Genomic DNA, 22,684 nt, shown 5'->3' with positions numbered 1-22,684 from the left:
GCTTTATTAGCATTCAGGTTTTCATTAGGTCATCTACTTAAACGGATTCTTGAACATCAGCATTTAATAAATTAGAGTGTGAAATCCTTTCCTCCATTGAAGTTTTAGAGCCTATGCTTGTGTTCTCCTCTTGGTAGAAAGAAAAAATAAAATGGGCTTATTTACGGCTAACGCTGATTGATTGGGTCTGTCTTTGTGGTCGGCACAGCCCTAAGTGATTTATGTCTATTAACTCACTTAATCCTCACCACAGCCATCTGAGATAAGTATTGTTATCCCATTTCAAGCATAAGGAAACTGAGACATGCAAAAAATAAGATACCTTGATAAAGAAGGAAATGTAACTGCATTAGCAGAGTACTGTTTTGCTTATTTCTAAATCTGAAAGAGTTTATATCATGTTTAAAGAAATCTTTGAACAGTATAGAACCAGTTATAGGCCCTCCCCCATTCCAAATGTGACAATTGCTTTGTTTTTAGAATTTCTAAAGCCTGGTCTAATTAAACACACATTACCCATTTTTTTAAAGTTTAATTTCAGTTTTTACGGAAGCATTTTAACAAGTAGCATATATGGTTCTCTTTCACAATGTTATGTTTTATAAACATCAGTGTGGATTAACAAAAATAGAAGTGATGCTGGTAATTTAAAAGACCTGATTTCTAGTTCTCCTAAGTTGGGTAAATTTTGCTAGGTCATTTAATTTATTTGTACCTCAGTTTTCTGCATCAGTGACATGAGAATACATACCTATTTCCTGTTTACTGAAAATGAAATGACAGTACACAGGAGTTCTGCGATGGGAAATAAAAGCATAATATAGCTATAACTGATAATCATTGTTAATCTTCAGCTTTTGAAATTGATAAAGTAAGGGCCTGTTAGGTCCCATATAATTCCTGAGTTATCATGTGTCACCTGAAAACTCAGGAATTAGATGGGATTTGAATTCTCTAATTTTTAAAAATTCTGTTTCTTACCCGAAGGGCCCTGATATTCAGCCTGTGGTTGAATTACTCTTAGTATTACTAGTTTAGCAGATGTGCTTTAGGGTCTGCTGGGATTCCTCACATAACCTAAAAAGAAATCTGTTTTCAGAATGAGAAGCAGTGCTTTAAAACACCTATAGAATTTTCAATAATGGGAATGTCTACAATACTGTAATGTTAAGTTACGAGCTGGAGTTTTTATACTCTAAGAAGTCTTAGAAGACTGGAAGGAAATTATAATAAAGCAATAATGGTTGTGTTTTTTTTGATGATAGAGTTGTAGTTAATTTCTTTATGCTTTTCCAGGTGTTCTGCAGTTTACAAATAGGCAGAATAAAAAGTAAGCTGTGAAAAAATGTTTTGTGATACACAGATTTTTTTTTTCCTTAGCCAGCCTAGGTTGAAATGCATTTAATGTGTATGTTGAGGTAGAACTGTGCTTTAGAATTTTTTTTAATCTTTGAAACATCATTTTGAAGAAGCAGAAGATACTAGGCTCATTCCAGTTAATGCCATACATAGCTATTCCTCAGATTTTTCTGCTAAGTGATTTTTCTTTTTATTTGGCTCAAAATAAAATTTATCATTGGTCTGAAAAATTGTCAGCTTTTCACAGCAGAGATGTATTTTGACCAGTCTCATTTCATTAATATACGTATAAATTCTATTTATTCACATCCATTTAACTATGATGTTTTAGATAATGGCTTATATCTGTGTATTTTTGAGTTCTAAGTTTGATATTAAGTTCATCTTCGAAGTCTTTTTTATTGAAAGCATTTTTTTCCTGTAAAATGTATGTCTTTCTAAAAAAAACTTAAATTGGTGGAACTTATTATGCTGATTGCACATTGTTAATGTAATAAATTTACTTAATAGGAAGTTGAGGGTCTACTGTGAATGAATTTATGTCTCTGCTTTGCATTATGAGGTAGGAATTTGTGACACCTCATCGCAGGAGCTCAGCTTCTTAATTTGTGTCATGGAGGGTTTGCCTACCTTCTGACTTAGAATAACATTTAAATGTGGTAAAATATCAGAATTAATTTAAAAAATCCATTGAGACTGACTTGTTTATGCCTATAAATATGAAATGTTTGTGAAGGTAGTGCTTTTTGTTGGCTAATAAATCTATGAAACAAATCGTGTTCTTTCTTAAAAAGAATCATTCTGTTTCACAATGATATCTGAACTAACAGTGTGAAAAAAAATTTACGTTCTGTCAAGTAATGCCTTTATTTAGCTTGTGATGCAGGGAAATAGTTTTTGAACAGTATTTGTAAATTGTCAGAGATGAAGAACATATCTCCCTCTGCAAAGAACATTTGAAATTATTACTAATATTGACATTAGGTTAATTTAGGATTTTCCATTATCTTTTTTTGGACTGATAAAACATTAGGGCTTTTAAATATAGTTCTTGTTCAGAGACAAAAGTCAGAGAGCGTCCTTTTTTTGCTCTCTCTGATTAATTTTGCATGATGGAGGTTAGAAATAGAGCGCACATTCTGTATGTGTTAATGATCAGATTTAAAATCCACATTTCAAAAACTTGTAAATGAAAAATTAATAGTAAATTACAGGTTAATGATGTTTAGATAGATTTCCCAGTATTATAAGAAAAGAGGAAATATTATTTCCCTCTGGACATAGTTAATAGTTTGAACGTATGAACTTCATTCTAGAAAAACCAAAACAAAAAACAAAAAACAAAACTTAAAATAGTGAAATTGGTACAAGTGAAAGTACAAGTACTAGAATTAAAAAACAAGAGTTAATTAATTTCCAAAAAGAATCAGATTACAGTATGGTGAGGGAAGGCTAGATTTACATAGAGTTAGATTTTTTAATTTGGGACTATACAAAATAAAGTAAACCGGTATATGAAAGTTCAGATGGTAATACTCGGTATTAATTGGATGCATGCAAATAGATCATTTCTACTTCTTGATTAGTTGGAAGTATGTGGAATGATGACATAAAATTATAAGGATTAGGAAAAGCTTTATAAAGATAGTGATACTTGCGAAATGTGGTTGTTGAAATATGAAGTGACACAACTTGGCAGTTTTTCTTGTGTGGCTCAGGGATTCAGTTTACCTTATAACAACCTTATGGTCTTAGCACTTTATTTTAAACATATCTTACAGATAACAATTACATAACAGTTACTCAAAACCAAAAACTTAACTGTTATCCACAATCGTCCCCCCTAATCTGTAAATTTATAATTTTTGTCTTCCTTTTTATTCCATATTCACATACCTAGATAACCTTACATGGTTGTAATTTTGATAGGGTGATGTTATATTCTATAGACATATCATCTTAAAATTAATTTGCAGGCTGATTTAGCACACATAAGCATACTTATAAAATACAGCAAGACAAACATTCCAAAATGTAAAAGTTTATCACAAGGCATTCATTATTTATGAAGTAATTACTCTTTTGTTCAGAGGTATTACATATTTTCTTTATTCCATTTGATTAAATTCTTCATTCAGAATAGGATCTTTGAGAAAGTATGTCAGTTCGACATATTAGCTTACAAACATACATACTGCTAATTTTCCAAATCATTATGTGGATTAAGTCAATACACTCCATGAGGACAAAAAGTACAGAAATCAAATAAACTTATATTTAATGAATGCCAGTGTCCAGTGAAGCAGATGGAATATTGAAGTGTTCTTAAAAGGCTGCTCAAGCATCACCTGCTAGATCAGCCTGCACTCTGAAGGATACATAGTTGGAAGGAAAACTTCAGTTAGCCACTTGAATTATAGGGGGAGACTCCCAGGTGCAAGCTCCCTCAACTGCTTTCTAAGGAGAGTAGGCCCAGAGTTCCTTGCGAGGCTTTTGTGGAGTAGAGTGCATGCAAGTTTGCAGTCAGAACTGAGTTGTTTGGTCATTAATATTCATTGAACCCTAACTACAAGCCAGACATTCTGCTAAATGCTTTACATGGACTGTATGATTTAGTCATCACACAATTCCATGAAGAGAGGGTGCACAAAATTATCTTTATTGCTCAGATGAGGAAACCAAAATGAAAGCTAAAGTTCTGTTTGATGATTCCACTGTGGGTGAGCAGGTACCCAGGTATGTGATCCAGAATGATCGAGATGAGATCGAGATGAAGAGAAGGATTGGAGGGACCCTGTATACTCTTTACCCACTCGCAAAGTCATATTCAGGTTATAAGCAGTCCCCATGTCCACACTTCCTACACTTTTCTCTGTTCTCCAACTGGTGCTTTTAATGAAGGAAAAAAAGGAATAAAAATAATTTTACTATAAAAAGAAAAAAACTGAATTGTTTGGGATCAAAGGGAAGATGCTGGTACTCTATCATTTTCTCATTTAAAAACTGTCAGCATGAAAGGTTACCAGCTATGAGCTCCCAGCCTATACGCGTGCTTATATGTCAGTACAGTCCAGAGACATTCACAGAAGAGCAGAACATTGTCGTTGTCAGAGAACCTACAGTTGGGGAAGTAATGATCCAAGTTGAAATACACGTAAGAATAACCACAGAAGGCCGCACAGTGCTGTGAGTTTGTAAGGGAGGGAGCTCACAATGCCTGGGGAAGTGGCAGAAGCCTTCCTGATAAAGTGGTTTTAACCAGGCGAACTTTTAGGATTGGTTGGTTTCTGGTCAACAGAGATGGCAGACATTTAAGGGGTAAAGATCACAGCATCAGAACACCAAGGGTTCAGGAAAGCTTGTGGGTGTAAACGCCAGTCCTGCTGCAATGAGTAGCAAGCCTCAGGCTCCGGTCCTGGCCCACTGCTTCCTCCTTGAGCCAGGTACCCTGCACCCCTGCCCAATAATTGGGCCAGTACTTACTGGTTGGTTACTGAGGGCCATGGTTCTGTGAACTGGGGTACTGCCCTCTTGGAGCTGTGTTAGTATCTCCATTGTGTGGGCAGCAGCCCCGTTATCACCTGTGAGATACAATCCAAACTCCTTTGCATTTTATATCTGTAATTTTTTCAGAGTCTGGCCCCTCCCTTCCTCTTTGACTTAATCTCACACCAGCATCCTCACCCTTTGTATATGGTTGAAGTTAAGATTGAGCTTTTTATTCTTCTAACATAATTTCATGCTGTTTTGCCTTGTCCCCTGTACTGATCTCTTTACATATGCCATTTTCTCTACTTGAATAGAAAGAGCCCTTTCCTTGTGTGCTTGGAAAACTCCTTATCATCCTTCAAAATCTTTCTTGGGTATCATTCCTTCTGTCACCACACACATACTCATTTCCAGATAGTAATTTCTAGTTTTTTCTGCTTAGTCATTAATCACAATATATATTAAATATTTGTTTCTGGCAAAGAGTTTTAATCATTTTCTTATTTCTAATACTTAGTGATGTCCATCATTCAAAAAATAGGAATTGACTCATTTCTGGAGCAAGTCTGTTGCCTCAGGCACATCATTTGATGTTAGTCTCTGGGCACCTGTATGCCCTTCACACTGTTGTCCTTCGCCTGATTCCCACAGTCAGAGCCTGGGCTTCCCGGTTCCGTGAAAATCAAGCCCTTTCTTGAGCCTTAACCTACTTGCACAGGGCCTAACATGCTGCCAGTGTTCCCCAGCCACTGTCTTCCTAGGAGCTAGACCCCTTTGCTCTCATAATAAGAGGAGCCCTCCTTCACCTGGAATTCTGTGAACTGCTTCTGTGCTTCTCTGTTAGCTAAATCACTGTCAGTAAGTTGGGTGCACTCCTTTGCCCTTTTTCAAATTCTAATTTGAACTGCCACCTCCAGCATTATGAAAGTCCACCTAGTCTTGGTTCCAGTAGTTCCCTTCTTTTAATTTGCAGTTGAAAGTCCTGGAGAACATTCAGGTAGCTTCAGTAATCTGGTATCATAAGAGAGTAATGAGAAACAGAAGCTGGAAAGGTCAGTGGGGACAAGGTGGTGGAGGACTTCCCATTGACAGGCCTACTGAAGAGTTTGTACCTGAGATAATACCAGTGGCATCATCCTCAGGCACCTCAGCTTGTACCACTTCCACTTGTCCATCTCTAGGTTCACTTGTCTCAGCCCAGGTCCATCATCTCACTGATGCTTTTCCCCTTGTCCTTGAGACATCCCAAACCTAGCCCACGTGCCATTCCCCATTGTCTGCTTGCTCTGGTTCTGGATAGCTCAAGGTTACTGGAGAAAGTCATGCGGCCATCTGACTAGATCCACCTCAAATGAGGACGACTAATCAAGCCTCAGAAGGGGATTTCTGCCCAGCAGTGGCATCGTGGCTGTCCTGCTGTGTGGAGCTGAACCCCTGCCCTCCTCATCTCTGCACAGTAAGACTCTGCCTCCTGCCTCACCATCCCTTCTTCCTGAAATCATCTCTTCCACCTTGTCCAGAATGCTGCTTCATCGAGTGTAAGTTGTGTTTTAGTATAATTTAAACTTCTAGGGAGCTTCTTACTCTGTACCTGAATCATTCTTACAACGCTGCTGGCATATGTACATCTGTCTTTTCAACTGGTTGCTTTCCGGGTACCTTATATATCTGCTTTTTTTCAGTGACCAGCTTTCTCACTAGTAGACTACATCTATGCTGTACATTTTCTTAGTGCCTAGCACACAAAAGATTTTTGTTAAATGATTTCCTTGCAGTCTAGCTTCTGCTCTACTGAAACTGTCATATAAACTGTGAGATGTTTTTCTTTCCGATTTTGGTTTTTGTTTACTCTGAGAAACCTGAGAGCTTTCTTCATCTTCACTATTTTTTACTTTGGTGGACTTTGAAAGTAGGGAGAAATCGAAGTCTGACATCCTTGGATTTAAATACTAAGCATGTCACTTTCAGTGCTTTTAAATAGCCCAGCTCTCTAGAATGTATGAGGTCTGGATGGAAACTGTTTGGGTAGTTGATAAACTTTGGTTCCATGAGTGAAACAACACGTGAATGGAAAATTTTGTTTCTCTTTTCCCTGCTCTACAGTTAAAATCTCCAGTTTCAAATGTTGGCTTTCTACTGAGACCCCAGCACTTCTCCATCCTTCTGCCCCGTATCCTCACCCCAGTTGTTGTGTAGGAAAGGTGCACCCCTAGCTTAGTGAGGGGGGTCAGACCATGCAGTAGAGGTATGTGACAGCAAGATTGTTCGTATGATATGTCCTTACCTGGCCTCCAGCCCTCCGAGAGCTTAATACTGGTTTTGTCCCTCCCTTTGGACCTCCACTTTCTCTTTCCAACTTCCACCTGTTGATACATTCAGCTTTCTTTGCTCTCCACTCTCAGGTGATTTTCAGGTTCGAGGGTTACCTTGTTGCTCCTGGCATGCCCCGGTTTCTGGTTACTCTTTATATCCTAGATGCTAACTGTCGATCTGAATGTGAGGCAGAAGTTCAGTTGCATGGGCGGGGGAAGAGTGTTTTGGTCAGGACTCTTGCTGTTATAGGGGACAGAAATTGAAGTCTACTTAGAGTAGAAGGGAAGAGTATTAGGAGCATTCTGAGGTGATTTGTGTGGAACCTTCATGAGAACTGAACCAGCTTGAGCCCCAGGAGGAGCAAGGATGTAGCTGGACCTCAGGCACCAAGAACTCAGCTTCATTCCCTGGCTTCTGTCTGGCTTTCTCTGCTTGGAAGAAATCGTGGCTGCTGGCAATCCTCAAGGCTTTTTGCTTCAGCACGGGAGAGATTCCAGGATTTTCCTAATGTACAAGGTCCAGAAATTGCAGGGAAGGGTAGATTGGCTTCACATTGGCCCAGTGTGAGTCAGTTCCCCCCCTTGGACCAGTCAGCTAACCAGGGGGGATGAGGTCATATAAAACTTTTGGAAATATACAGCAGTTCCCAGGAGAAAAGGGGGTACCAGATGCATAGAGACATCATCTTCAGAAAGAAAGAGTATTCACGTTGATAGAGTTCACTACATTTTATGTAAGTTCTTAGCAAACCCTCACAATGGCCTTGTGAGACGGGAGGTATTATTCCCATGTACAGTTGAGGATATAGAGGTTAAGTGCCAGGATCATCTCAAAGGTTGGCATAGCTAGAATTTAAATCCAAAGCTCTGTCTGATTTCCAAGCCTTGTACTTTCTATTCTTATCATTTGCCTCCCAAGTGCCTACCACTGGCTCATTTGAGTTTATTATTTTCTAAATTCGGCAGCATGTGTTAAAAGAGCCTGCTATGCCCAATTTCTGCGTCTGTGGCTACAGAGGCGAATAGAATGCATTGCCTGCCTAACAGTTTTACAGCTTGGTATAATAAACTGACATAAAGATGTATAATTACTCATATTAAGTTCAGGAAAGAGATTTTGATAGTGGAAATGGAGAGAATAGGGCTCTTCAGGAAGGTTTCACAAGGGTGGTCACATTGAGCAGGTATTTATTTGCCAGGCGGATTTGAGGAGAAAGGACATTGCTCTTGGCAAAGCAGAGTAGATGGTGCAGTGGGAGAGGAGGGAGCATGGGGAGCAGTGTGGGGAGCCACCCACGGTTCCACAGCTGGAGCAAAGAGCTTGTGGGAAAAGTCCAGAGATGAGATGAGAGAAGGAATCAGAGGACCGACTATGATGGACTTTGCTTGCCGAAGAGTTTGAGCTTTATTGTATCATCGGTGGAGAACAGCTGAAGGATTTTTAAATATGGGGTCTGCATGACCCAGGTGGTGCCTAAGAAACCGTGACAGGAATGTGGTCAGTGGATAAGAGGAAGGAAAGCTAGGAAATGGGGAAGCCTGATAAACAACGATGGCAGGGACTGCAGAAGGACTTAATTTAGAGATATTAAGAAAATAAAGTATAAAGCTTAATGACCAGTCAAATGTGAGAGAGCAAAGGTCAGTTAAATGCTGGATTTTTTTCTTTCTAGAATCGTCTTCTCCCTGCTCTCTACCTTCTTTACCCACCAGTATTTCTGCCTAGTTAATTGCTATTTATCCTACACACACACACACACCCATGTAAGACATCCATCATTTCCCTGCAGTTCTCATCATCCCTGAGATTATTTACCGTGTCTTTCTTACCATATTGTAATCTCTGTAAGGACAGGGGCCTTGTCTGTCATTTGTTGTTGTTCTTAGCACCTGGTAAGATGGAAGATGTTCACTGAATGCTTGGGACACTTTGAGTTTGAAATGCTGTGGAGTTTCTGGGTGGAGGTGCTTAATGCAGAAGTAGATGACGGGTTTGAGGATGAGGAGAAAGGTTGGAGACTTCAGCGCTTTCTCTGCTTCAGTTGGTAACTGGAGTCGTGGGAGTAGGGAGATGGCCCAGGCAGTGTCCAGAGAGCGGGGAAGGAGCTCTGAAGAACAGCAGCGTCAGCAGTCAGGTAAGTCAGCTAAGATGCGGGAGGCATGGCAACTAGAGAGTTAAAAGAAGAACTAAGACGGGGAAGGAGAGTTTTAACAAGGAGGGAGGGAAGATATGAGGGGAGGAAGGGCCAGCAGTGCCAGATGCTGTAGAAAGGTCACCAACGATAAGGAAGGAAAAGTATCTGTAGACTTCTGGCAGCTCAGAAACTGCTTCAGTGAGTGGTTCTGCTGGAGAGGCAGGTCCGCATTTCCTAGGGCTGCTGTAACAGTTTACCACAAACGTGGATGGCTTAAAACAACAAATTTATTGTCTGATGGTTCTGCAGGCAAAAATTCTGAAATTAGCATATTGGTAGGGCTATGCTCTCTCTCTGTAGGTTCTAGGCAAGGATCCTTCCTTGCCTTTTCCTAGCTTCTGGCAGTGACAATCTTTGCAATTCCGTCGCATCATTCCAATTTCTGCCTCTGTAGTTACATGATGTTCTCCCTACGTCTGAATCTCTGTCCACATTTTCCTCTTTTTATACCAGTCATTGGATTAGGGTCTACCCTAGTCCGATATAACCTTATTTTAACTTGATTACACCTGCTAAGACCCTGTTTCCAAATAAGGTTACATTCATAGGTACCAGAAATTAGGAACGTGTACTTTGGCTGCGGTAGGGGCACAATCCGACCCACAACCGTCTGGAAGCTGAATTGCAGTATTTTGAACCTAGAACAGGAGGCGAAGAAGAAAGACATCAACATAGAGAACTGAAAAAAATCTCTCTGTAAAAGAAAGGAACAGTGGAACGAAGATGGTAGATAGATGTTGGGGGCCACTGGGTGCAGAAAGAATTTTTTTGTGTTTTCCTTTGTTGTTGTTTCTCTTAGTATTTTAAAATTTGTGCAGATCCTTTCCCGACTCCACTAAAGAGCCGCCTTATAGGATATAATGTTCAAAAAAGGGAAAATCATACCTGTCATGCAAGTATAAAATGAACACATGTCAAAGATTTTGTTCAACTCATTCATTAATGAACCAGTAAGATCTTAAAACCTTTTTGAAGAGTATTTGAGAAGCTAGGTGTTTATAGGCAGTCTTAGGCTATGATTGCTCAATTAGATGGCTAAAACTGGTTAAGGGCCATAAACCGTAACCTTTGGGATTATTGTCTCACCTCCACAGAAATAAATACGCATCTCTACAAAACAACAATCTACAAGTTAACGTGTAGCCATAGTGGGACTTTTAATTGATGATAAATAGCAAGTCCAGTCCTATAATCCTTCGGCAGCTTTTGACCTCTGACACTTAAGGGATGTGCTGCTTTTTTAAAAATTTAAACCTATTTCCAAGTTTCAGATAATTTTTCTAACATTTATTAGAGTCTGTGGAGGTAGAGAATGGGACCTGAGAACGTTTAAGTTAATTAGCACTTAGGTGATTCTGATGTTGACTAAATTTTGAGAAGCACTGAATGAGAGAATACTGAGTGGCTTTGAGAGCCCATCTGAGATTGGAGCCCATTATGATAATGACAGCTCTCCCCTGGATTTTGTGATTTTTTAAATTTCCAGTAGTGCTCAGCTCTTGGGAGAATAAAGATCATTTGATCTGGGATGGAGGGCTTGCCAGACAGATCCTCAAGAAGGACATAGTGGCCAGGAGGTAAAGGTACCAGGAAGAGCCCTGGACATGAGGCCCAGGTTGGGTAAGGAAAGAAATGAGGCTAGGGCAGGCAGGATAATACATGGGGAGAGAAGAGGTTCACAGAAAGTTATGCCATGGGTGTGAGAGGGCTAAAGGGTCCAGAGACCAGAATAGTGAGACAGTAAAGTTGGAGATTTCACAGGTGGGTGTAATATCCTCTAATGGCAAAAACAAAGTCCAGGTTGTGGTTTCTTGAGTTACTGAAGTGAAGTAGAGGTCATCGGGGAGAACAAGAGTGAGAATTACTTTCTTATGGATTTGTACTTTTCACAAGGCACTAGAAGCCTTAAAGCTGCTGTGAATCCGTGTAGATGAGCCGTTGTTCCGATGCTTTAGCTGGGTTGTGGCCAAATACACTCGATATACATGTGATGAGCAAAAGCCTTTCTGGTTTTTTATGACCATAGTAATACCCTCAGACATTTATTAAGCACACTGTTATGGTTTAGGCCCTCAATAGTAGATGTTTTTATACAATATCGCATTTAATTCTCACCCTACATGGTTTGAGTTTTTAGTATCCCCATTTTACAAAACTGAGCTTTAGCAGCAATAAACAACCTTTCCAAGGTCACAGTGAGTGGTAGATAGGGCATTTCTATGATGCCAGAGCCCATTTGCTTACCCATTATTTTCTAAGTAGAGTGTGTGCTTGGTGGGGGTTGGAGGATTTGTACATCTCATATTCCTTCATGTAACTCAATTTTGTAAATTATTACACATGCAGAGATGAGTTTGGGCTTAAAAAAGATTGAGCTGGGAGCTATTTCTTTTCCTTAAAATTGCTACTGTGACCCTCTTTGGGCTCTCACTGCATATCCATCTTATGCAGCATTTAAAAAAATGAGTAACTTAAAGTTGGACCTTGAATTAATTATCTTTTTGAGATTTGTAGTGATGACTGTAATAGGACTAGTACTTGTAGTTAAAAAATTTACAGTGCTAAATAATACATTAAAAATCTTCATTTTAGTCAAATGAAATAGGTTAACACTTGCAAGTTATTCTTTCAAACACTTTTCTACTCTCTAAATGCCTTTTTTTCAGTTTATTATAAGATCTCACAGATGTATTACAAGATGTGACAGAAATGACACTTCAGATGAAGTATAGACTCATCTGTTCACAGTGACAAAAAAAATCACTGTGATTGAAAGCTCACTGAAAAGCATAAACCTTTCCTAGTGTATAATGATTGTAATGAAAGTTATACTGCTCTACACTTTGGGGCATATTTGTGCAAGCTTCCTGTATTTTTATTTGTTCTTGTTAAAGAAGGTATTTTTAGGAGTAATACAGTGTTCATCTTAATTAAATTCAATAATTAAGGTAATTTATATTATTTATTAGTAGCAATGTGACTAAAATATGGGGTTAGCTGGAGGGTCACATAAAATCAGCATCATGGGCACATATTTATCCAAAAAACCACACTTGATTTGAAGTTTAGTAAGCAGCCTAAAATAAGCATGTGTCCTTTGTTACATTAATTCATTGTTAAATATGTTTCATGTTCTTTCTGTTTTCTCTAGGGATAAATAGTAAAAATTATTCAGCTATTTTCTTGGAACAGTATCAAAATGTGTATCTGGCTTAACACATCTGACCTGACGCTCTTCAGAGGAAGTGAACACATGTTCTATGAGTAATCCCCTAGATAAATCTATAGCCAAACAAAGGAGCTATGAGATCAAATTCCAGTGTTTTTTCCTCCACTGAAGTAAAATTAAAATTCAAAAATTACATAAACAGGTTTCTACCCTTTATGGTCAGTTAGAGTCTGGTGGAGACTATCTAGGGAAGGAGGAGAAGGCAAAGCTGACAGTGATGGTGGTGATGATGGAACTGGAGGAGAAAAAGTTGGTGATGTGGAGTTGTTGGTGAGAGTGGATGGATTGGTCCAATGATTCCCATTTTGGAAATTATTTTTCCAGTAGTGGTTAATGTCAATTCTGCCTTGCAAAAAAGAGTAATAGTAGGTGGTGTAACTTGGTCAGATTACTGTTCTTTCCAGTTACAAAGCTAAGCAGAAAATCTGGAGACTCTTCCTCCACCCTAATTTATTAAGTAAGGGCTCCTGACCCAGGAAAAGATTCGAGGGTTGTAGACCGAAGAGAAGGACTCTTTTTATTCCCCCTTTAACTTAAAGAAAAATAAAGCATCCATTTACTTGTTTTAAAAACCAAGAAGTGGAAACATAAAACTCTAGTATAACTGCTGACCTTGGGGGGAAGACAGGTTCCCTAGGTTGGACCCTTAGTGAATAGAGTAGCATTACCCTTTGGGCCGAAGGAAACCCAAGCAAGAACTAACCCAGATCTTCTATTGGAGATGTCCTAGCCTTTGCTTTAAGTGAACCCATCTCAACCTTGACACTATTTGACATTTAGGACCCATTGTTCTTTATTCTGAGGAGCTGCCCTGTGAATTGTAAGGTATTTTAGCAGCATTCCTGGCCTCTTCCCACTGGATGCCAGTAGCACCTCACCCCTCCAGTGGTGACATGTCTCTTGGCATTCCAAATGGGAGGTAGAATTGCTCCAGTGTCCCCCACCCCCATTTGGAAACTTCCGCTCTCAGTGTATTAGGTGATTTGTTGATAATGTTTTCCAGGTTTCAGTGTTACTTTTAAATATTTTGTTTTATTTTAAGTATTTTGGTGTAGAATAGACTTCACTTTTAAGAACTGTAAAAATAAGCTGGAAGCACATTTTCTAATTTGGGGGTAAAAGTGCGGACGAAGTCTTAGATTTGAGAATTCAACATTATATAACCTTTGGATGCTTAGTACCATGTTTTGCATTGTGCAGGTGGCACCACTTACTGGGTCAGGAGTACATATTTAAGAGTATGTAGAATCACAATGTAAAATAGATTTCTTACTTTGGAATCACAGAGAAAAACATTTGAAGCCTGCCGGCCTACTGAATATGTATAAGCCCTGCTTTCCTTTTCCAACTGGGATATTCGAAACATATACTTCGTAGCAGTAGGTATTTGGCCAAGCCAGCTAAGCAACCAATCTAGTCAGGTTAAACTTGTCAGATAGTCTTGAAAATAGGAAACATTCAAACTGGTGCATTGCAGTAGATTTGAGAGTTTCTTTAAACTTTAGTTTCTGGTGCGTATCATCTTGCTTGCAAGAGGAGGAAGCTCTGAACTCCATCACATATTTTAGAACATTCTTGGCACGTTACTTGTGGACTGTTGATGCCCTCCCCCTACAAAGATACTGAAAAAAGACAGCTCCATTTTAATTGTTTTCTTCGTCAGCGTGCATGCAAAAGTCCTGTTTTTCGTCAGTTAGTATTTATTTTGTTAACTTTTGTAGAAATTATGCTTTATGAAGGAAAGGGCAAGAAACAATTTTTGTATGTTTTACTGAGAATCAAACATAAATAGAAGCATAAAAATACCTAAAAATTACTCCAAACACTCTGCTTGTAGTCTTTTTGTAAAATCCATTTTAACCTTAAGTTAAATAATAGCAAATGGGGCATACATCAGACACAACAATCTGCCTTTAATCAGCTGTTAGTAGGAAATTCGTGGCATTCTGAAATGCAGCAGTACTTCTCATCACTTAAAAGCAGCTTCATTTCTATTCACTAAAGCAAATACATTTATATTTTGAGTTATTTAATTTATTCAGTGGCTACTTTTTAAAGATTGAAATACTTCCAGGAAGCTCTTTTTCATCTTTTCAGTAGTAAGAGAACACTTCTAATTAATTTCATAATGTTAAAAACTCTGCCTTAGGATAGTGGGTTTTTTTTTTCTCTAAGGGAAATGTTAATGATTGTTCAAAAGTTATTTATATTACAATTCATTTATTTTCATGTCTCTGTTTTTAAACTTAGATAATACCCAGTGGAGATATTGAAAGTATTTTCTTGGTAGTTTCGGGGGAAATTTGGAGTTATTTTTTTCTCTTGAGTTGTATAACATTTTAAGTTTTATATTTGCAGAAGGTCAGTGATGTATCATACAAAAATGCACCGGTTTATTTATTGGTGCCTTTATATGTTATGATATTATTGAACTGCTCACTATGCTTAGTTCTTGTGTGTGGAATGAAAGCAGGTGTAGAAAATAGCCAAAGTTGAATGCTGGTTAAAAGCTAAGCTGTATATGAGAGATCTTTGTTTAAGAAGCCAGATTGCTAGCATCGACCTTTAAAAGTAGACCAAGTAACAATACTAGTATGGATTTGAGAATAAAATTTCTTTATCAGCAAAAAATATGAAGTATTGTTACCAGAATCTAGGTACAGAGTTGTTCCTTCATCAGAGTTTTGAGTCTGGTTTGAGATTACTTTTTCATAGGTTAATCTACAGTTTCTTTATTCATTCAATTAATAAACCTTTATTTTGCAACTGCTGCTTGATAGATACTATGTTCTTACTCATAGGCTTTTAAAGCTTTCGTCTGTTCTAGTCCATGGTATCACCACTACATTGTGCTTAAAAATAATAAATCAAGATAATAGAAAATTCTGTTATAGCCATCTGTATCCATACTGAGGTTAAAACTCAGCAGTGTCACTTTTCATGCAGTTTTTTTGGTTGTTTTAAGTACTGAACTGTTCCGAAAGATGATTATAAGTAGCTCTTTTCAGGGAGAAAATACTATCATTGTGAAAGGATGTATTCATCTGAATCCCATCATTAAGGAATGCTAAATGGTACAATTGGAGCAGCAGCTGAAACTTCTTATCAATATTACATGCCTCCTCCTAGGTGCTCAGCAGAATCAGATTTTATGATAAAGGGAAGAATGCAGATCTCTGATTTTTACAAATAGTATGTTAAGTTACCTGAATTTCCATATTCAGTTGATGAAGAAATGTCTGTAGCAAATAATGCTAATACCAAGATAGGAAGGTCATTTTATTATTAATCTTTAATAAGCCATTACACTGTTATTTTTTCCTCATCGTTCTAGAGGGAGAAATGAGGCTTTTGGAGAGTGATTACTAAAAAGTTAAATTTCAGTAGAATGTAAAATTAAACTTTATTAAATATTGCTTTAATTTCTTCAAGAAGGAATACCTTAGTGTGTAATGTGGTCAGTAATCTGCATAATCTTTATGTTAAGGGTTTTTAGAAGTCATTCAACATCTTACAGATTTTGGAAGGAGTTTATGATACTTGTGAATAAACAGATGAAGCTGACGTATACATTTATTTTTAGGGTTTACATTTATTATGAACAATTAACTATCAATTGATACTCTTTTAAAGGTTAGATTTATTATGACATATATGTATATTTATTGCTAAGTTATGTTGACTTCTGTTTATTCAGATTGGAAAGTTCTTTGAACTCGTAAATTATTAAGGCAATTATTATTTTGACCTAACCTTGCTTCCTGGTTCCTGTGAGTAGATAGATATACTAAGAACTATGTCATCTATTTTATCTTGTGTGAGGAAGGAATTGGTAGTACAAAATATCTGACGTCTTACATATTTTTTAATCTTTACAAAAAATCCTGCTTATTTATAATTTAAGTTAAAGATTTAAAGAATAATTGCTCATTCTTTCAATCTTTTTTTTTTTTTTAAAGGTGATGGATGTGGACATACTGTACTAGGCCCTGAGAGTGGAACCCTTACGTCCATAAACTACCCACAGACCTATCCTAACAGCACCGTTTGCGAATGGGAGATCCGCGTGAAGATGGGAGAGAGAGTGCGCATCAAATTTGGTGACTTCGACATTGAAGATTCAGATTCTTGTCACTTTAATTACTTGAGAATTTATAACGGAATTGGAGTTAGCAGAACCGAAATAGGTAGGAGATTTTCTTGAATATATACTCGTAATACATCATTGCCCCAAGCTTTAAAACTGAAGCAGTGTTTGATACTTAACATTGAATAACTATGCTGTAGAGGGTATGTGGGAAATTATTGAAAAGGTGTGGAAATCTCAAATTTGAATCTTCTTTTGGGAAGAGAAGATTCTTGTCTGTTTATTTACTTTTTAGTAAGCCTGTGTTGATACCTTTGCAACAATATGCCAGTACTTTTTCTAAGCAGAAGGAAGTTAATTATCTCTCTTTGTTTGTTTTGTTTTTCTTTGATCACTTTATTTGCAGTTAAAGAATACAAGTATAATGCATGCTCAGGAATCAGTGTTTCATGATGATTAAGAGCATGGATTTTTGGACCCAAACTTCCTAATATTAAATATTAACTCTGCTGTTAGCTTGCTGTGTGACCTTGGGCAAGTTAACCTGATCTCTGTTTCCTCACTTGTAAAGTGAACTAGTACATGTGAAGTGCTTAGAATAGTACCTAGCACATAATATATGCTTAGTAAATATTAGCTGCTGTTGCCTTTATTTTTAGCTCAGAGCAGTGGTTGTCAATAATGGCTGCATATTAGAGTCACCTGGAAAGACTTATAAATATATATGTGGTCGTCATCCTTGAGCAGTTGAATCAGAATTGATTGAGTGGGATCCACACCTCAGTATTTTAAAGGCTTCCCAGGAGAATCTACTTTGTAGTCAAGTTGAGAACCTTTGGCTTAGAGATTATCATTTTTCTCTTAAGCAAGAAAGGTAGAAAAATTTATAAGGCTATCTTGGTGAACTAACATCATAAAATAAAGAACTGTAAAATCTTCTGTGAGTTTATTTGGAAAGATTTATTGGTACAAATGTGTAAAATGTCTTTTAGAGCTATATCTGGAACCCAGTATGTTTTTCTTTAAGCATCATGTTCGTGCTCTGGCCTTCTCTCCCTCTCTAGTCAAATCCTTCATCTGTTCTCCACTTTCTGCCCTCTTATCTATGAGAGGAATGATTCCTGGTCTGCTTGCCTGGCTACTGATTGATGATATCTGTTGTCTCCCAGTCAACTCTTGATTGACCTGGATCCTTGATCACCACGTGCATATGGCCATGAATATATGGTCTTGGAAAGCTTTTAGGAACTCACATTGCCTAAGGATCTAGAAAACACTATTCTAACACTACCCGAAGACAACTGGGTATTAAATGCCTCCTGAGGTGATGCAGTAGGGAGTAAACAGTACTACAAGACTAACAGTCTTGCAGCAACAGTGAAAAAAGGTGAACCACAATCAGACCAAAGCCTTAGCAGTTTATAGGAAATGAAGGAGCTAGAGAAACACAATTTGTCAGCAATAAAGGCTATATAAAAATGGCATTTAAAATAAGGACAGGGAGGAGGTCGAGGAAACTGTCATTCACTAAGAGCTATGTCTTCCAAAAGTAATGTGTGGACCTTGTTTGGATCTTGAGTCAAACTAAGTGGAAGATATTTTTAAGATAAGCAGAGAAATTTTAAGAGGATTTGGGCATTCAGTGACAATCAAGAATAGTTCTTCTGATGCGATAATGTTATTTTTTTAAATTTAAGATCTGGCTTATTAGAGACTTTCTGAAGTTCAAACAAAATCTCTTGGATTTGTTTTTAAATATTTCAGAGGGAAAAAAAGGAAGAGGGCTGGGTGAAAGCAGAATGGCGGGTGAAAAAGCTGAGCTGTGGGTATGTAGGGTGATTATACTCCTCTCTCTAATTTGATGTAGTTTGGAAAATTTCCATGATGAAAGGTGCCTTTTTTTTTTTTTAATAGAAGACAAGAGTATTATATATCGGGACAAGTAGGGTCACTGTTGCTGGAGAGGAAGAGTGGCACAGGAAAGATGTTGAGCACAGGCTTTAAATCATTCACTGGGTTCTCACCGCAGCCCCAGGATTTACTGAGAGTCTTTCTACAGGTGGTTGGCCCAGACTTTAGACCCATCCCCTGCACTGGAGGAAGAGTAAATGAAATACCTGCCAGTGCTTGGAGTGTAGTAGGTGTGCACTCCTCAGCCCTCCCTTATTTCCATTGTTTCTGTTTTCCTTGACTCTCTCTTCATATAAGTGAGCGCAAGGCTGTGGAAAGGTCACGGGGACTAAGTGATGATGGTTCCTGTTGGGTTTTACTTCGGCCCCCCATCAGCACACACCACATACGGCTGGTCCTCCATTTGAGAGCAGTCTGTGGTGAGCGGTAGAAAGGTAACTTTGCTGATGTGGCAGAGAAATAAAGGTCATTCCAGAGTAGTTGTTTAATGTTCTGGTTAAGGTAGATATGCTGAGAATTACAGGCTGGAAACAAATGCATGAGGGCATCAATATTTCAGTGATGGTAAAGAATCCTGTTTCCTGTGTCATCTTTTCTCAGTGTCCCTTATGAAAAGAGGCAGGTTCCAATGAAAATTTTCCCATAAAAATTGTTCCTACTTTGGTATAAATTTTCCCATAAAAATTGTTCCTACTTTGGTATAAATCTTGTTTTTTTTTTCCCAATAGTTGTTTATTTTAATGATTTTTTTTTTTACCCTGAGAGATGGTATAGAATAATCAAGAAAAGAAAGTGAAAGGAAGAGTGGTTACAAAAGGAATAATTTTTTAAAATCATAAGTTCATTAGAATGTGTTTTAACTGAGAAAGCAGTTTTGGTTTACTTAGCATTTGGACAGTTATTTCCTGTTGTCTTAGAATGGGCAATAATGTATATATCACTTTACATGTAACAACTTTCTAAATTGCTAAACTATCTAGAAATCTTTGTAAAATTAGTGGTACTCATTTCACAGACAGGATGTGTTTAGTAATGGAATTAAGACTTGCTCTCTAGATCTGAATTCTGTCCCTTTTTTAGGCAGATTGTGTTGGAATGAGAATCCCATTGTGCCTTGAGTTTTTCATTTTGATTATTCTTTAATCTCTGATGTCTGAGACATAGTGGTTCTGCAAAGATGAAAATTAAAGGAAAAAGTTTCATTTATTATTAATCTTAACTTTTTCTATACAAATATAAATATCTCCAAACTATTTTGCTGCTTGTTTTTTTCTCTTTTAGTATTTAGACATCTTTTTATATTGGTCCATAGATCTACTAGCATCATTTCCCCAATGAGTATTGTTGATAATTAGTCCAAAGATGAAATTTAAAAACACATTAAAAAGAAAAATCTTTGCTTATCTGTAACTTTTTTCTACTCTGTTTTATATATTTTCTTTCTGGATTTTGCTTAAGATTTCCATTTTAAATGAACTTTTTTGGGGACGAGGGAGATGTAGGTGGATCTCTTTAAAAGAGAAGCTAAGTATTTTAAAGCCTAGTAGCTATTAAAGGAAAATGCATTCTGTAGAAAAATGTAAAAGTGTATCTATGTGTCCAAAGTTTAAAGATGTACATTCTGTCTTGTACCTTCCCCCAAGGTACCTTTTAAAATTATGTCTCTTAAATATTCAGATGGTATTTATAAAGAGGGAAACTGAGGTCCTCAGGGCTTCATTTTGTAAATGATTCTATGTCTATTGTATTTTCAGAAAAGTTTCTCTTTCTGTATTGTTTGTCCCACTCTCTATAATATGCTTAGGTCTTCCTAGTTTGAGAGAAAACATAAATTTTCTTTCTCTTCACCACTAAACCTCTTGAAAAAGCCATAGTGATGATGATATTAGGTATTTAATGATGATAATGATCGCTAATATTTTTTTGAATTCTTATTCTTTAGAGGCTCAAGCTAATAATGAAAATAACTACCAGGCATGCAGTGCTTTCTATGTGCCAGGTACTGCTCAAATCACTTTTTTCAATTAACTTACTTAGTCTTCACAAGAACCCTTGAGATAAATACTTTTGTCATCCCTATTTTGATAAGAGAACTGAGGCATGAAGAGGTTGAATAACTTTCCCAAGGTCACACAATCCCTGTTGCCAAGTGGGATTCAAATGTAAGCAGTCTGGCTCCAGAATTGGTGTTTCTCACCGTAAGCCCTTGACATGCTTGATTTCATTGAATCCTACAAGAATTCTATACATTATTTCCATAAAACAGATACATAGAAGATCAGAGAAGATCAGCAACTTGCCCAGAGTTACACAGGCAGAGCTGGGACTTGAACTGAGTTCTGGCTAATAGCAAGGTCCGTAATCTCAACCACTAGACTATAGCTTCTTACAGTAATAGATACCAGCTCTTACTCCTTAATCTTTTACTACATGGTCCCCTTACCCTAAACTGTTGAAACAAGCAACTTTTTAGTAAGTGTTAACTTTTTTCTTTTAGCTATTCATTTTGACATAACTTCAGAGTAAATAGAGGAGTTGCAAAAATGGGACAATTTCCGTAAACATTTCACCCATATTTTCCAAGTGTTACCATTTTACCACATTTGCTTTATCCCGCCCTCTGACACATGTATTTCTTCCTAAACTGAGAGTAGCTTTCAGACATGATGTTCTTTCGCCTCTGTATATTAAGTGTTTATTTCCTGAAAATTAGGGCATTCTCCTTACATGTTCACAGAGCAGTTACCAAAATTAAGGAAACTTACAGTATCAGGACTACACTACGAATGTTACTTAGATTTCTCCAGTTATACAAATAATGTCCTTTATAGTAAAAGAAATTCTCAGATTATGCATTGCATTAAGTTGTCACGTCTTCTTAGTCTCCATTACTCTGGAGATTAAAGGAGAGGACAGTTCCTTGGTCTCTCCTTGTATTTCGTTATGTTGACATTTTTTTAAAATAGGTGGGCCAGTTATTTTCTAGGATATTTCTTAATTTGAATTTTCTGAGGTTTCTTTATGATTAGATTCAGGTTACAGACTTTTGCAGGAATGCCACAGAAGTGTTGTTCTCAGTGTTTCCTGTCAGGAGGCTCACAATGTTGGTTTGTCCCATTACTGGTGATGTTAACTTTGATCTCGGCTAAGGTGCTATCTCCCAAATTTTTACACTGTAGCTATGTTTCCCTTCATAAACATTATGCATCTTGTGGGAAATTCTTTGAAATGATTTGAGTGCTCTGTTACTCATCAACTTGCACCCACTAGTTTTGGCATCCATTCATGATTCTTGTGTGAATCAGTTGTTATAGTCGTCAGGTGGTGATTTTCTAATCTCATCATTCCTTCCATGTTTATTAGGTTTTTTCCTGCTGAAGAAGTGAACTTTTCCTTCTCTCCCGTTTGTTTATTTATATCAGTGTGGACTCACGGATTCTTAGTTAGTTAGTCCATTGTATAGCATCCTTTATTATCCTTTATTTTGATCTCTCAAATTGTCCCAAATTTCCAGTAGGAGCCTCTTCAAGCTGGCTCCTGTATCCTTTTGTGGTGTCCTTATCATTCTTTAAGTACTTCTTTCTAGTCTGACACAGGATATTCTAGATTTATCTTCTACTTGTGCTACCCTAGTCCTGAAATCAGCCATTTCTTCAAGGGATCCTGTTTCTTTTTTAGTGAAAAATGGTATTAGAAGTAATGAGTAAAAAGAATAAAATTTGTGGCAACATGAATGGACCTGGAAATTGTCATTCTAAGTAAAATAAGCCAGAAGAGAAAGAAAAATACCATATGATATCACTTATACGTGGTATCTAAAAAAATGAGACAAATGAGCTTATTTATAAAACAGAAACAGACTCACAGACGTAGAAAACAAAATTGTGGTTACCAGAGGGCAAAGGGGAGGGATGGAGAGAGATAAATTGGGAGTTTAGGATTTGCAGGTACTAATTACTATATGTAAAATAGGTAAACAACAAAGTCCTATTGTATAGCACAGGAAACTATATTCAATACCTTGTAATGGTCTATAATGAAAAAGAGCATGAAAAGGAATATATAAATGTTTAACTGAATCACTATGGTGTATACCAGAAAT

The 22,684-nt window shown here is 37.3% G+C and overlaps 1 protein-coding gene across 2 annotated transcripts in view; it reads left to right on the top strand.

Moving 5' to 3' along the window:
* DCBLD2 (discoidin, CUB and LCCL domain containing 2) overlaps positions 1–22,684 on the top strand; it is an 80,618-nt gene that overhangs the window by 1,809 nt on the left and 56,125 nt on the right. For both annotated transcript variants that reach the window (XM_032489856.1, XM_006181082.3), the window contains exon 2: positions 16,544–16,771. In XM_032489856.1, the coding sequence (XP_032345747.1) occupies positions 16,544–16,771 (228 nt within the window). The remainder of the gene's footprint in view (positions 1–16,543; positions 16,772–22,684) is intronic.

The sequence above is a fragment of the Camelus ferus genome, chromosome 1, assembly GCF_009834535.1.
Source record: "Camelus ferus isolate YT-003-E chromosome 1, BCGSAC_Cfer_1.0, whole genome shotgun sequence".
Classification (NCBI taxonomy): Eukaryota; Metazoa; Chordata; class Mammalia; order Artiodactyla; family Camelidae; genus Camelus; species Camelus ferus.
Note: the sequence above shows the minus strand (reverse complement) of the source record. Positions and strands in the feature narration are given on the sequence as shown.